This window comes from Pogona vitticeps, chromosome 1 (assembly GCF_051106095.1).
Source record: "Pogona vitticeps strain Pit_001003342236 chromosome 1, PviZW2.1, whole genome shotgun sequence".
Lineage (NCBI taxonomy): Eukaryota > Metazoa > Chordata > Lepidosauria > Squamata > Agamidae > Pogona > Pogona vitticeps.
This window is the reverse complement of record NC_135783.1, coordinates 183,954,861-183,971,397: the sequence shown is the minus strand read 5'-3', so window position 1 is coordinate 183,971,397 and position 16,537 is coordinate 183,954,861. Positions and strand designations below refer to the sequence as shown.

The window sequence follows — 16,537 nt, the reverse complement described above, 5'->3', positions numbered from 1 at the left end:
AGACAGACAGGAAGCAGAAACTGGAGGTGCTTCATCTGTTCCACATTGACAATTTATAAAATCAGTCCTCCATCCCCTCAGTTGAAGCTTTCTGTACTATTGAGAGATAGAGGGATACATTGATTACTTCAAACAAACATTGTCTGCATCAGTTGCTTGCAATCTGTACTGTTGGGAGGGGGGGATAAATGTAAACATGCAGGTTGATTCATTTTTACTTGGAAAAAAATGTAGACCTGGTACAGTCTCAGGAACACTGGGTGACTGGTGTCCTGTTGCCCAATATGGAGCACAAGAGAAACGGGTTAAGCATCTCCCTCTCCTCCACCAAGCTCTCTTTTGTGCAATCAGCTGTATGATTGACCTCACTAGCAGTGCAAGAATAGACACACAGCAGGGAGTCTTCAGGAATAGGGACAATGTTTAATGTGACTTCCCTTTTGTCCTGTGGAGTGTGGAACAGAAGGTGTAATGTCACTCATGTCCTGGCTGTCTTGCCCCCAGGAGGAGGTTGGCCCTTATGTAAACAGAGCATTGGCCTAGATAAGCCCTTGGTCTGATCTAACATAGCTGTTCTTATTTTTACCAATAGCAGAGAATTACAATTTATGCCACCGGATCAGTTTTTGGTTTGCTGCTTTGACTTAATTTATTGATAAAGCCAGCATTAAAGTTATGCAGCCTTGAGGCTTCCCTCTGTAACATTTGAGGTTTGTAGCTTCAGGGTTATATAGAATGGCCAAGCTGGGAAACATCCAATAAAGGAGGACAAGAAATGTGGGCAGAAAATTACATATATTATTTGAAGTGCTGAATCTATTCCAGCTGGTAATTGCATGATATTTGCCCAGTATCCTATTGAGCTTTCACTGAGGTCCCAACAACGTAGTAACACATAATCATGTCCTTTTTGCAAGTGTTGCTGTTGTGTGAGTAGTGAGCTCCGTGAAAATGACACAGCCTCTCTTTGCCCGCATGACAGCTTATGCGCAAGTAGCACAATCCCAGTATTCATTAAAAACTTACCATCCCATTCCTTCTTGAATTGTGTCTTTTAGACTGAAAGTCTGAGGGCAGGGACTGCCTAATCTTTGCTAGCTGTTCAAAACACTTCTTTAGTTGGAGAAATAGGTAAAAATGTTTCACATCAATTAAGACAAAGCATTGAATAATATGCACCTTGAAAATGTTCTCATTCTGTCTTGTTTGTTTTGTGTCTTCAAGATGTTTTGATTACTAGCATAAAAATTATCATCCTTCTAAAATTATCACAGTGAACTTTTCTTGTTTTCTTTTTTAAAGAATGATGATGATGATAACAATTTATGCAAAAAATATAACTTGCCAGCCTCCAAAAAACCAGGGTAGAGAAGGTGTCAGAAAATGAGGAAGTCATGATCTTGTGGGATTTCTGGATCCAAATTGATAGACACCTTGAACATAACACACCAGACATAGTAGTAATAGAACGAAGAAATGTCTTGATCATTGACATTGCAATTGCAGAGGATGCCAGAGCTGAAAATAAAGAACTGGAAAAGCTAACAAAGACCTAGCAATTGAAACATTTTGCTTGTGGATGAAACACACTTCAGTGGTCCCCATAGTCATTGGGGCTTTGGGAGCAATATCAAGAAATTTCACACAGTATTATAAACAGTATTATAGCCTCTGGCTCTGCAACTAGATACCTAAACTGCTGAGCTATCTGTCTAGTTTAACTCAATGTAAGTTCCATTAAATTATGTATAATTTGTGGTAGGAATGGCGGTGTGATTTAGCATACATTATTTTTTTCTTAATACATTTTACATTTGACTATTTTCTGAATATTTTTGTTTGTGGCTGATCCCTGTGGTTGGTCTATGGACTTCAAGCAATATGTATGTTCTTAGTTATGAAAATAAATTGCTTTGGTGGTTGATCTGTAGCACTTGTTAGTTTGTCATTTTCACTAGAGTTGGAACAGTACAGTGTAAAAGGAGCTTGTTCCCTTATTCAGTCCTTTGGATTAGCAGGGATTGTTACTCTTACTGTTACCCCATATAGAATATTAATTTGTTTCAGCCCTCATTTCTAATTGGCTACCATTACTATCGTTGAAAAAAAACCTGTGAAAAGCATATTCCAAGGCAAAACCTCCCTTGGCACTTTCTTCCCAGGTTCTTTGAATTACAACCTCCACCTCACAATCTCGCTAGCTGTGGTATGAAATTTGTATTGAAGGACATCAAGAAAGTATTAGTCAGCCAGAATTCTGTAAATTCAGTTCATGGCAGAAACAGCATTTTAGCACCACGGAACAAAGCTTTATGAATTTCCAAATAAGTGTGCGCAGAAATTCTTTGTGACATGCACACATACACACATATGAAACTCTGTGATGCTCTGCCCGAAGTGTCACTTAAAATGCCTATATTGCATGTTAAATGTTATTTTGATTTAATTCGTTACATTTATATCCTGCTTGTCCTTCAGTGAGGACAAGGCAGTGTATGTAACTCTTGTTCTCCCCATTTTATCTTCAGAAAACCCCTACACAACGCTGATTTTGCTTGGGGAGTTCTTGTGCATTTAACATTTTCATAATAAGCCAAAATTCAACATAGATGGAATTTTTACTTCCATAGCAGCCACCCACTAAGGCAAAATATTGAGTAGTGAAAAAGATGGGAAAGGGGGATGATGATGATGTGCCATCTAGACAGTTCCAATGAATGGTGACTGTTGACACAGTTTTCTAGGTGTAAATTTCTCAATACCTTCTTCTGGTGAAAGACAAGCACAGCTTTTCTCCCAAGATGCACAGCAAGGAATCAACCTCCCAATATGTGTGTCTCTGAAGCCAGGTATTCAACCCACTGATCTACATAGACAGCTTGGGAAAGGGCTGCAATCCTGAACTGATTTAAATACCCATGAAACAAACTCCAAAATCTGCGGGCAAGCAAGAATATCTGTACTAAGATTAACTATACATCCCCAAAAATGTGTGAGCTTTTGTGTACTCCAGGACTCCTCATCAGGCAATTAAAAAAAATAGGGTGATATTTCCCAGGATCCTCAGTCAGCATGGCCCATTGAGAGATAACCCAATTATTTAAGATAGGACTGTGTCTTACCACATTTAAGGGATGAATTTTATTAGAGGATTACAAACCCAAGAAGAACACCAAGGTTGATGTCATATTGATGCAGTACACTGTGGCCACAAAAACTCTTTGTGCATGCACGTGTGCGTGCACACACACACACACACACACACGCATAAGATGCAACTGACACCAGAACATTATTCTTCACCCTCTTCCTTTGCTATCGATCTCCCTGTCATGATGCCACCATAGGCAGCCAGACCCTTAGAAAACAGTCACAGTTGCTGTCAGAATGGGTGGCAACTGCACTGGCGCCTGTAGCAGCCCCCAGTGGGTTCAGGGTGGTGGTAGTGCACCTGTCTCAGATGGAGCGCTCTCTGTGACACCTTAAGCCACTCACTATGTCAGCCTAACCTATCTTAAGAGGCTTCTTCTGAGAATAAAATGAATGCTGAGAACTCCCACATGCCATCCTAAATTTCTTGGAGGAAAAGAGAGATCAGAATGGAGTCAGTCTAGCAATGGCCTTTGCAAAACCTCATGAAGGTTATTTTTGCAACTTAGGAAAGGGCTCTTTGGACTTCTGATCCCAAATTCTCCCACTGATGAGAAATATTCTGCTTCAATATAGTCAGTACTATATTGTACTATGTACTATGTATCACAAGTCCAAAGGAGCCTTGTGACGCAGTGGTTAAACTGCTGTTCTGCAGCCAAAACTGTGCTCACAACCTGGGATTCAATTTCAGGTAGCCGGCTCAAGGTTGACTCAGCCTTCTGAGGTCACTAAAATGAGTACTCAGCACTCAGGTGTGGAGTGGAGGAAATGTGCAGCCTGAATAATTAACTTGTAAATTGCCCACAGAATGCTTTAAGTGGTATGAGGTGGTATATAAGCAGCACGCTTTACTTTTTGCTTTGCTTTACAACAACAACAAAAAGAGAGAGCTAAGTGATGTCGTTCTGTTAGTGGAGATTGCAGGTGTTCATCCTGCATTATTTTCTTCTTTAAAGTGCAATGATGCCTGACTACATCCCAACCACAAAACTGAGTTCCATCCCAGTTTTGGAGATGTAGCCAGGTTTGATTTCAAGCAGCTTCCCTTTGGAGCCAAAGATGTTCTCAAGAAAAATTCTGTCTGTACTTTTCCAACTTAGTCCACCATAGGAGAGTGATGGTGGCACCTCTGTACCTCCAGATGTTTGGGATTTCAGCTCCCAGAACCACCACCCAGCATGAAAAGTGGCACGGGATTATGGATGTTGCATTTCTCGATGTCTAGACAGGTCCCTGCAGATTCTCTGTCCCTCTCATAGGACATGGCGAGACAAGCTTGTCACAGGTCCTAATTGGAGCAGAGCACAGGATTTCTGAGTGTGTTAGGTCTGGTCCAATATGAAGCTTTCCCTCCTTAACTGCAGTTCCTTCAGTCCGACTCACAGGTACCAAGTACGGTTGCGGTGGAGGTGGCTGTGGTGCATGTACAGTGATGATATCCAGATATGAACCCATCACTAAGAAGATTGTGTATCCTTTTGATGAGGATGGTGAACTCCGTGTTGGAATTATGTTTCTTGAATGAGAGATGCTGGTGGTGCCTCAAGGCAGCAAAAAGGCCTTTCGTTTATCATAGCATATGTGCTTTCTTCCATACCTTACATGTATATTTGGTCAGCAAAAGGTAGACATAATCTTACTTTGCAAATCTATTTTTCTCCCAAGAGTATCCCATTCATTGCTGGAGGGGAAAAGTGGAACCTCCCCAGGGAATATGCTTCTTCCCATAACGTCTCGCTTCCCCCTCAGACCCACACTACTGTACCCATGAAGTTCAGGCATGTGGAGAGAGGACAAATAGAAGACAGCTTTCAGTGGCAAAAGGGGGTATTTTAAAATACAGTTAAATGTAAGAGGTTGAATCCAGTAATTGGGGTAGAATGTAAGGCATTGCTCATTTGTTTCACTTCACCTAGAGAAAAAAAAACTATTTAAAAACAGAACATGGAAGATAAGCACCATGCATTATCCTGCATAGTTAGATTAAGTTTAATCAAAGAAAAAGTAGTTGGGCTGTGTCTGTATGTCTGCTGAGCCAGCATCCCGGGGGGGGGTGGAGTGCAAATGAAGGATTGCACTGCTTAGAGTCCTAGACTTCTTTGATTCCACCCACCACCACCTGCCAAAAGTGTCAATGGCTTAAACAATAAAACAGGCGTAGAGAATACAGAGAATCCTTTCATCAACAACATATTTCTCAGCTGATGTGTGAGAAAATGTTTTCTCCACTCTCTGGCAGGATGAAGCATTCATTCCAGCTGGCAAATGACCTATAGGATCTCTTGCATATTCAAAGCAGGAAACATAGATGCACGTTCATAATGATATTAGCAAATCTGCAAGTGTAGGCACCATTATGACAGTTCTCAAATTCAGTTCCCTCTCCCTGTTGTTACTACAAGCTGTCAGGTTGAATTTGGTTTATGGCGACCTTAGTAGGCTTTTCAAAATATATGACATTTAAAAAGTGGTTTACTGGTGCCACACACTAGTGAATTTCCATTACCAAGGGAGGATTTGACCCCAGGTCTCCTGAGTCCTAGTCCAGCACTCTTGTCTGGTCAATAAATGCATACATATGTGAATAATAATGATTCCAGGTTAATTCATGAATGGAAGATCCCACATAGATAACGATCAATGGCAATTTCAATTTTAAAAAAATACAGTAGGATCCTTGTATCCACAGGATTGGTATCTGTGGTTTCAGTTCTCCACCGTTTACCACAGCCCTGTATAAAACATACAAGGGGGTGGGCCTTGTTGCCTTTGTCCCTCCTCCTTGTATGTTATATATATGGTTCACTACTGTTCATGGTTTCAAGCATTTGTTGTAGATCGTGGAATAGATTCCCCCCATGGATACAGGAGTTGTTACTGTATACTTTTTTCTCTTAGTATATTCAGCTGATATATATCAGATGGAGAAAGTATAATAATAAAAAGTGTACAATTTGCATGTAGTATTGCAACACATGGCCTATAATCGACATTTGCTAATGTAAAATATTCTTGCAGGTTTGAAATCTTTAAATTTTTGTCTACAGTTATCAGCATTCATACTTGAACTGAGACAATCATCTGATTTCAAGTGTTAGGTTCATTATATTTCTATTTGCAATTACATGTAACAAGACAGGCAATACACATAAACCATATATATTTTCATAAATGGTGAATATAGTTTTCTCCTTTACAATAGCAGTCATTATTCAGCCAACGCATGCTTGATCCCCATCTGTTCACTGTATGGAACTGCAGTCATCACTGTGGAAGGAATCGGAAATACAAAAACAAGGATTCATCCTGTTCAGGTAAGTCCAAACTGTTTCTTCTTCTCAGTTGCATTTCAGTAAAAAGCAGCAGTACTGTGATAGCAGTGGTCGCAGTCCTGTCTTAGGGGAACTTCTATGACCCTGGGTGCAGACAGCTAAATGCAGAAATCTCATCCAGCCCCTGAAGGGCAGTGCCTACGTGGAAGTGCCTTTTCCAATTGTATTCTCTTTGTGCTAAGTCTACACAGCTCACACATTAACACCAATAACAATGGGCATTTAGGCAATGTGATAATATCAGCAGCCAACATTGTCATGTTTCACCAGGTTGGCAAAAACTGGGTGCGAAGACTGTATTTAAATTTATTACCATATCTTTTCCCCCATTCCCACCTTTTCCCCTTTATGGCAGTGGTTCCTGATCTTGAATAACCCTGCAATACCCAGAAGCCTTTACCATCAGCTCTGCTGGTGGGAGTTTCTTGGCGCTGCAGTCCAAGAACACCTGGGTGACCCAAGGCTGGGAGCCACTGGTTTGTGGACATCGAAGCAGCACGCGTAGGGGTTCCCCTAGGTATCCTCATGCCAGGCACTGACCAGATTTTCTCAGACTGAACAAGGTGGCTTCATCATCATGCACCTTAATGTAAAACTGGTGGATGATTTGGACATCCATTTCAATATTTTTGAAGTCTTGCTCTGGTTTCCTGGTTTTCTGGTTAGGTTGTTTCTCATACCTGCTTCGAATGGTTTGGGTTTGGGTTTTTGTTGGGGAGCTTCCCAACTTCCTAATGTTATTGTGATCTTTAGAGTTCTTTGGATCTGAATGGCAGGATATACGCATAGGTAAAATAAGGCAAGGCTTGGACAGGGAAGTATTCCAGAACACATAAGTAAAGTAAGTTCTAGACTTAACGACTAAACAACAACAACAAAGTTAAATGCGCAAATGCAATTCCGGCCTATTCAGGATGGAGCAGCCGGGCCAGGCTTGCTGCTCAGTCATTCCCAGTGCAACTGGGGGCAGCTTTGCAAACTACAGACCTCCTTCTATGGATACTTTAGCCTGACATTTGAACCCAGCATTCCGGCATGTGTTTTCCTCAGCTAGCTAGAGGCATAAACAAAGAACAACCTGTGGGAAGAAACCAGCCAGAATGCCAGTTTGGCTGGGAGATCATAAACGGCTATCTCTGGTCGCAGAGCAGTGACTTGGCAACATTCCTGAGCCTGCTGCTAAAGGATCCTGGTCTGAGATCATGTCCAAGCAGTTTGGTTTTTGTTGCATTTAAACATGTAGCACTCCTGAACTTTCATGTGGTTTCCCCTCTGAATTATCCAGTTGTCTTCGCCACTTGGGACACTTCTGCTACCCATTGGGCCCATCTTTTATAATGATTACGGCTCAGTGTTAGCTGTCACAGAAATGCATTGAGGGATGGTGGTGTGGAGTTACGGTTCTTGCTGTTGTTGCTGTTATTGTGGTTAAGGTGGCCTTTACAACCAAAGGTTCGAAAATATACAAAAGGATAAAGAAAATATCTGGATGAGGGGATTTAGTCATCCTGCAGCACGTTTTATGTTGTCCTAGGAACGGATTGCTAAAAGTCATGGCTCTCAGTGTGGCTTCTGCACCCCTGGAATGGTTATGTCAATCTATGCTTTACTGCGCAATGAGATGGAACCAACATCAGAGCAGATCACTGAAGCTCTCTCTGGTAAATATTCTAGAGATCAGTTTTTTTAAAAGATTATTTGGCTTTTTTATGAGGCTTTGCCTTTTGTGTTTTTATTTAGACGGTTTATTTGTAACTGACATGAAGTATGCAGAAACTTCAGATGGTCCAGAATGCAGCAGCCAGGCTCCTTAGTGGGGTGAGAAAACACCAGCATATCTCCCCCACCCTGGCTTGCTTTGCACTGGTTGCCCATCCGTTTCCGCGTTGACTTCAAAGTGCTAATGATCACTTATAAAGCCCTAAACGGTTTGGGACCTCAATATTTGGCAGATCGTCTTCTCCCACCCAGATCTACCCGGATCACCCGATATAGCCAGCAGGGGCGGCTGAGGGGTCTGACGCCGAGAGAGGCCCGGAAGGAAAAAACAAGAAACTGGGCCTTCTCGGCGGTGGCCCCTCGGCTGTGGAATGCCCTCCCAACAGAAATTCGGCTGGCACCCTCGCTGGGTGTTTTTAAAAGCCAGTTAAAAACTTGGTTATTCAAGAAGGCCTTCCCTCCAGTCAATTAAGTCTCTCTCTCTCTCTCTCTCTCTCTCTCTCTCTCTCTCTCTCTCTCTCTTTTTGGCTCTTCCATCTTGGTAATCCTCTCTTTAAATTAATTGTTTTAAATTGAAATTTGTATTTCATGATTTTATATATTTTTATACTGTTTTGTTTTATTTTGTAAGCCGCCCCGAGTAGACATGGTCTAGAGGGGCGGGGTAAAAAAATCAAATAAATAAATAAATAAATAAATAAAAATTCTTATTACTGTGTTTTGTAAGCTGCCTTTGAAGAGCATGGGGGTAGGGTGGGGGAGTTTTCAAGAACTTAAAATATGTAAAAATAAATAAATAACAAATTTTGGACAGGCAGATCCACTGAAAAGTGAAACCCACTGGGGTATTTGAAGGAAATAACTAAGTCTGTTTTATTATTGAATTAGGTAATTTGTGTCGTTGCACTGGCTACAGGCCTATTATTGATGGCTGTAAAACCTTCTGTAAGGTAAGAGTGAGCAGCTTCAACTACACTTGCAGGAAGAACCAAATTTGCTTCATAGTGACTTTGGTTGTTTCACAGGACACAAGTCAGCCAATGTTGCTTTAAAAAGTGTGCATTGGTGCCATTTTAAAAATTGAAGCAGGGCCTCCATCCCAGCCTGTCAGTACTGGGAGGCATCTGAACGACTGATAGCACCAGGGTTGAGGCTTGTTCTGTGGCACAAACGGAGCCACTGGAGAGATGTAAACATTACTTCTTTTTACTGCACCTCCCAGAATATTTCGAATAACTTTGGAGTAAGTGTGTATAAAATTGCACTGTCACTCTGAATCTAGTCAAGCTAGTCTTGTGAGGCCTCTTGAGTAACTGGAACATTGTCACAAGGTTTGTTATACAAGACATTTCTAACATGAATTAAAGTCCAACATTTCAGTCAGAAATATCCCATGCATACATTGCTCATTTGATTCACTCCCATTTAATCTTGTTCCTTATAAGGAAATCCAGCGTTATAATATTTGGCAGATAGCCAAATTTGGCAGGGAGCCAAATAATAGCTCAATAATCTCATTAAAATTAACATTTATTAACTGAAACTAAATCCAGACAAGACAGAGGTGCTCCTGGTTAGTCAGAAGGCAGATGAGGGAACAGGGATACTAACTGTGCTGGATGGGGTTACACTCCCCCTGAAAGCTCAGGTCCACAGCTTGGGTGTACTCCTGGATTCATCCCTAAGCTTGGATACCCAGGTCTCGGCGATGGCCAGAGGGCATTTGCACAGATAAAGCTGGTGCACTAGCTGCACCCATTCCTTGAGATGTCGGATCTGGCTACAGTGACACATGCCTTAGTTACATCCCGTTTGGATTACTGTAATGTGCTCTACGTGGGACTGCCTTTGAAGACGGTTCAGAAACTTCAGCTGGTGCAAAACCTTGCAGCCAGACTACTGACTGGGCCAGCTACAGGGAGCATATAACACACCTGTTACAAGAACTGCACTGGCTACCAGTCCATTTCTGGGCCCAATTCAAAGTTATGGTCAATACCTATAAAGCCCTCTACAGCTTGGGTCCAGGCTACCTGAAGGACCATATCTCCCTATATGCACCTTCTCAGTGATTAAGATCACCAGAAGAGGCCCTCCTCTCAGTCCCATTGCCAGCACAAGCACAGCTGATGGGGGACACAAGAGAGGGCCTTCTCTGTGGCAGCTCCCAGGCGGGATCTCCCTCGGGAGATCAGGATGGCCCCTTCCCTGTTATCCTTCTGAAAGAAGTTCAAGACCTATCTCTTCAGGCAGACTTTTAACAATTATAACGGAATCCCTGAACCCCATTTTAGCAGATAATTTTAATCTTTTTCATGTTTTCATGTTTTAATCTTTTAATTGTATTTTAAATCATATATTGTTTAATTTATCTTTTAATATTTAACTTACTGTGTTTTTAAATAGTGTGAATTTTAATGTTGTGAGCCGCTTTGGGTCCCTTGTTGGGACAAATGTGGCATATAAATAAAAGTAAAAATAAAACTACTAATAATATAAGAGATCCCACTCTTTTCATGTTCAATTGTTTAGCTTCAATTCCCAAGCATCTCCAAGTCAGCCTGGGAAGGACTGCTTTCTAAAATCTTGGAGAACGAGTGTAAACACTATGGAGCCTGGTGAACCAATTATCTGAATCAACATAAGGCATTAGAAAACTGATCTGGATGCATTCAAAGGAAATAGCTGGCCTGTTTATAAGATCAATTTATTCAATTTTTTATGTATACATGTATTCATTTTGTGTTTAAAAAGGACATTAGCAAAGTAACACAAATACTGAAATTCTGTAAAAATTGTAAATTATCCAAATTGAACATATTTTAGTACATGGTTTCTTTTTCTGTGTAATGTGTTCTGCTATTATTAAACTTGGAGAAGCACATATGTCTGTATTGCTGCTGATTATGGAAATCCTACTGCTTCTCTGAATCTGAAGATTTTACCAGATCTTGCCTGTCTGCGTCAACTTTAGGTCTGGAAACATGGGGCACAACCAGCCAACATTAATGCACTTTTATGTCTCAAGAGTTTGCATGTACTAGGACATGTTCAAATTGCTCCTGTTGAAACAAATAGGACATTAAAATATTCACCTTTGGGTACATGGTGGCCTGGCTAAAAGCAGTAAAGAGGAAAAATAGACAGATAAACTGGCTGTTAAATTCTGGGTATGATTCCAAGTCTGTGCTTACATAAGATGAGAGAGTTGTGTAATGCATTCCTGATTATATCTTTGGCAAGAATTCCTTACTAGTTAACATTCAAGTCCAAGGCTGCCTCAGATCAGTAGATATCTTTTGTCGTATTTTAAATATTTGCGTAACTCCAGTGATACTTAATCAGAGTTTCCTATTTTTAGGAATCATATTGTTGCCAAAATAAAGAGCATGGGGGTTATTGTTCAGACCAGGGAGACCATTTTTCTTTGCTACCTAACAAGGAAAGAAAGGTAAGTTAGTTACAGATTACCATATATCTTTTGTTGGATGGGAAAATTTGAGGAGAGGAAACATAATTTGCTTCTTTACAAATTTATCCACCAGAATCTAAACTGTGCAAAATATAACAGGCAGCATTCTCCATATTATATGTCTTTTTAAAAAGTTGTTATTTGCCATCTCCTGTTTTGTACTAAACAATAAATAAAATGCCACATAGTGATGTAAAAGAGAAGGAGAGAGAGAATGACAAAGGGACAACCCAGCCACTTATGCTCTCTCCAAGTCTAGATAAAATTTGGTTCCTAAATACAGTAGCTGCAGGATAAGGATCACTGATTCACTTATTTGCTGCCTGAAAATACTAAATAAAGACCCCCTGACATTTTATATGTATTTACAATGATACCTTGGTTGACAAATTTAATGCGTTCTCCGGGATGTTTCGTAATGCGAAAAATGCACATTACGAAATGTGGTTTCCCATAGGAATGCATTCAGGGAGCAGCGCTAAACCTCCCAGGTGCAATGCAAACTTGCTTCGTATTGCAGGGGGAGGGGGAATCATAAACCGAAGCATTATTTTCAATTTATTTTCGTTCCTAAACTGAAAATTACGTTAATCGAGGCATTCGTAAACCGAGGTACTACTGCATATTTCCAAGGTATATTTAGCAGAACTGATCACTAGAGGGAGGCGGAGACCATGCAATGCATAGCATTTGATCCTTTTGCATTTTTTTCAGCATCTGCCGTGGGAGGGCTTAGAACCAACCCCCTGCAGATAACGTGATCCTACTGTATACAATGGCGCTGACACGCTTGGTTATACATCTCTTTATCGCTCTAATGTTTTTGTTTTTGGAGAAGGGCAGCATATAAATCCAATCAATCAATCAGTTAATTTCAGGAATGAAACAAGCCTTTAGTGCATTTCAGACAAAATAAGAGGCATCCTGGGAGTACTTATTCTCTGACAATAAGACCCAAGGAAGTAATGATTTATAAAACATGGTTGTTGTGGGTTTTTCAGGCTCTTTGGCCATGTTCTGAAGGTTGATCTTCCTAATGTGCTGTCCTCTGAAGATGCTGGCCACAGAGACTGGCGAAACGTCAGGAAGAACAAACTTCAGAACACGGCCAAAGAGCCCAGAAAACCCACAACAACCATTAGATCCCGGCCATGAAAGCCTTCGTGAATAGATTTATAAAACAGCTTCCTTTATCTTAAACATGTACCTGTGTGGTTCTGTTTACTTGCATATTTCATACATGGTTATAGACATGCTTTTTTAAAAACTGTGTACCTTTCAGGGCTAAGCCTTGGCCTTGCAGACGTCCTGGGCGGACATGTCAGGCACTTGGTAGTTCCTATCTAGTCAATTACTCCACTTGTTTGGAAAGCATTAGAGGAGTTCCAAAAGCTAGAGAAGGACAGTAAAGAGGCGAGAGGGTCAGACCCCTGTTCGTTCTATCTATGGTTGCAATCTTAAAAGCACCGTCACCCTCCAATACCTGATCAGCAGTCCGCTGTCAGGGTAACTATCTGCTCCTCAAGGCCAGATTTAGAATTTACTCAGCTTAAAAATGAGTTTAAATATCTTATTTTTCCCATGGAAAGTTCATATGTCTTTCATTTCCTGAGTGTTAAAATCCAACCAACTGTGCTCGCTGCTAATGTACTTTTCCTTTCCTTTCCTTTTTAATTTTTAAAGATCTGTACAGCATTGTTTTCTGCAGAAGAGTTCCAACTCTTGGATCCTACCCAAGAACTAATATTTCCGCCTGAACTCATAGTAAGAAGGATTACCATACTTATAGCCTGCCAGTAAGGCAATTCCCACTATCATTTTAATATGGTGAGAAGTAGCGGTTGGATGACTGGGGAACATGGAATCTCTGGTGATGTAATCCCTTAATTGTGTCTGCACAATAATGTACTATGCCGCTATTAACCTCCTGAAGGGAGGATGAGCTATTTAGTTGGTCAATGATTGTTTTGACTGGTGAGGATGCAAAAGAGCACATACTTTGTGGGCGTTACAATTCTCTATGCCATGTGAGTGTGTGCGCGAGAGATGTGTAGTGCATTCCTGATTAAATATATAAGTTTCAAATGCTTTAAACAAAACAAAAACAAATAATAGTTTCTGGAGATAGTTTGCATATTTACTGGGGCATGCCTGTGATATGTTAGATTGAAGAAGCTTAGAAAAAGATTATGTGAATTCTTCCCACTCCTTTGTATGAAACTCCTAGGTGTTCATCATGTTTCACACATGTTGATATTTGCTTGATTTGTTTCCCACCTTTCTCCCAGCATGAGACCCAAGGCAGGGAGAAACATGATTAGAACACAGGTATAAATAAAAACACAAGTTATAATATTAAAGTAACACTGTTAATAGTATAAAACACGATTAAGTTGAATTAAATGTTTAGTTAGTGGATATGCTGGCTGGAGGTGCACTTCCAAAAAAATAACTTCTCCAAAGTCTGAAGTGTGTTTGTTTCTTTATTTCTTTTTTTGTTACATTTATACCCCCTTTCCATTAAAAAGGCAGCTCAAAAACTTGCAAAGTTTCCATGACACCGTCCTAGGAAATGAAGAAATAGAATGTATCAGTAATCTCAACTCTGAATCTGGTTTTACCTTCAGAAAATGGCTGAAAATCCGACCGTACAGACTCTTACTTTCTACGGGGAAAGAACATCATGGATTTCTCCTGAGAATCTAAAGGAACTTCTGGAACTCAAAGCTAAATACCCGCAGGCACCACTTGTTGTAGGGAATACTTGTGTGGGTACGTTCAGTATGCTTTTGTATGTTGTAAAAGCACCTTCTCACAATGGTCTGTTGAAAAGTCATCCCCCAGTTCAGACTCAAGCCTTTTCTCAGATTCTGAATTGAGGTTTCATATGCAGCGGAAGAGCTTGCTTGCTTACTTTACGTAGAGTTTCAGCATATCCTATCAGTGCACCCCTTGAAATTTGCAAAGAGGGCTGTGCATCGTGTCTCTTCATCAAGGCTGGATTTGCAGTCGATCAAGGTGGGAGGACATGACAAGAGAGCACAGGGTTAGCTGTTTAATTTGTAATGTTCACAGTTTTACTGACAGAAATGGGGAGCTGTAGGAGTTTCCATCCTATGTGCCAGAATTTCTTGTCAAAGGGTCCTGGCCCAGCTGACTTTTCATCTTCAGTGTTCCAGAAGGCTTTTAATTGAAATAACAACTGTGGGTCCTGATGATGGCAATTTTAATTGTATTTTAATTGTATTTTAATTGTATTTTAGTCATTTTATTATATTGAATTTTAATTATTGTAAGCCGCCCAGAGACCTCTGGGTAGAGTGGGCAGCATATAAATTAAATAAATAAATAAATCAATAAAAATAAATTTGCAAAGTCACACAATGCCTTCCATTTACCATATTTGCCGGCGTATAAGATGACTTTTTGGCCTAAAAAACATGCCTCCAAATGGGGGGGGTCATCTTATACACTGGGTGCACTTCAGTTGGGCCAGGAAGGAGCCGCCGCCATCATCGCCATTGAGTGAGTGACGTGGGGCCGCATCGGTCGGGGAGGAAGGCAGGCGGGCAGGCAGGCAGTCTGTCCAGACGGAGGGAGGGAAGCAGAGCCGGCCATGGCTGAGCGACCAGAGCCCGCCGCCAGAGAGCCGCTTCCCCTCCTCCTCCTCCGCTGCCGCTGCCCGCTCAGCCGCTTCCCCTCCTCCTCGCCCTCCTCAGGCCTCATTACCAGCCATATACTTCCAGGGTGGGCCTGGGCAGAGCCCCGGGCAGCCGCCACCAGCGACACAGCAGAGCCATCCACTCTATATTTTGAGTGGAAATGTTGGGGGGTCATCTTATACGCCCAGTTGTCTTATACGCCAGCAACTACAGTAAAATATCATGGTGCAGGAGATCCATTTGGGGCAGAAGACTCTTTACACACACACACACACACACATTTGAACAATAATCAAAATCCTACTTGTCTACTCTTGTTGGTGATGATAGTATGTTTTGATGGAACACCGTGGAGTTTTTTAAATACAGTACAGCACCCTTATTTTCTTTTGATCTCCCCCTCCCCATTTTTTTTTTAAAACCGTTTTAATAAATTACTGCCAGTGTCTGAGTTGGAGAAGTAGGTAAATTCAAAGGAGAGTGTTCAAAGAATAGTTGTGCATCTTTCTATTTCCCCTACAATCTCATTGTTTACCTTCTGCCTCTTAGGACCTGATATGAAATTTAAAGGTATATTCCACCCACTTATCATCTCCCCCACAAGAGTGTTGGATCTTCATGTGGTTGAACATACAGAAGATGGTAAGTAAACTATTCTCAAAGGCTTTCACAGCCAGGACCCAACAGCTGTTGTAGGTTTTTCAGGCTATTTGGTGTTGTCCAGCAATCATTATGTTAGATTACACAGGGAAGCCATTGAAATCCACAAACATCAGCAAAGCTTCAACAAAAAAGATAAAAATCTAAAAACTCAACAAAGCCTGCCTTCCAGAGCTGAAAAATACAGCTTACAAAAAGGTCAAAGACCTCTACCCAGCCATAAGGGCTAGTGATCATTGCACACAAAAGACTAGCGAACAACACCCATCAATCACAGTGACAGATCATCTCCCCCCTTATCACAACAATACACCCATAACAAAAAACACCCCAATCACCATAATCGCCCAATCTCCTGAAAAGGACAAAAAGCTGATCCCATAACTACAAATAGTCAACTATCCCACACATTACACCAGAACACAGACAAAGTTCTAACTCCTGTCCTCTGAAGATGCCAGCCACAGAGATTGGGAAAATGTTAGGAAGTAAAACCTCCAGATCACGGCCAAACACCTCGAAAATCCTACAACAACCTA

At 41.1% G+C, this 16,537-nt stretch overlaps 1 protein-coding gene across 2 annotated transcripts in view; it reads left to right on the top strand.

The window, feature by feature from the left end:
- LOC110089019 (aldehyde oxidase 1) overlaps positions 1-16,537 on the top strand; it is an 82,279-nt gene that overhangs the window by 9,923 nt on the left and 55,819 nt on the right. Inside the window, exons 3-10 of one of the 2 annotated variants that reach the window (XM_072979043.2) lie at positions 4,527-4,623; positions 6,359-6,467; positions 8,020-8,146; positions 9,093-9,154; positions 11,566-11,655; positions 13,360-13,440; positions 14,304-14,448; positions 15,888-15,980. In XM_072979043.2, coding sequence (XP_072835144.2) covers positions 4,527-4,623; positions 6,359-6,467; positions 8,020-8,146; positions 9,093-9,154; positions 11,566-11,655; positions 13,360-13,440; positions 14,304-14,448; positions 15,888-15,980 — 804 coding nt within the window. The remainder of the gene's footprint in view (positions 1-4,526; positions 4,624-6,358; positions 6,468-8,019; positions 8,147-9,092; positions 9,155-11,565; positions 11,656-13,359; positions 13,441-14,303; positions 14,449-15,887; positions 15,981-16,537) is intronic. The other variant, XM_078379898.1, reaches the window with a different exon arrangement.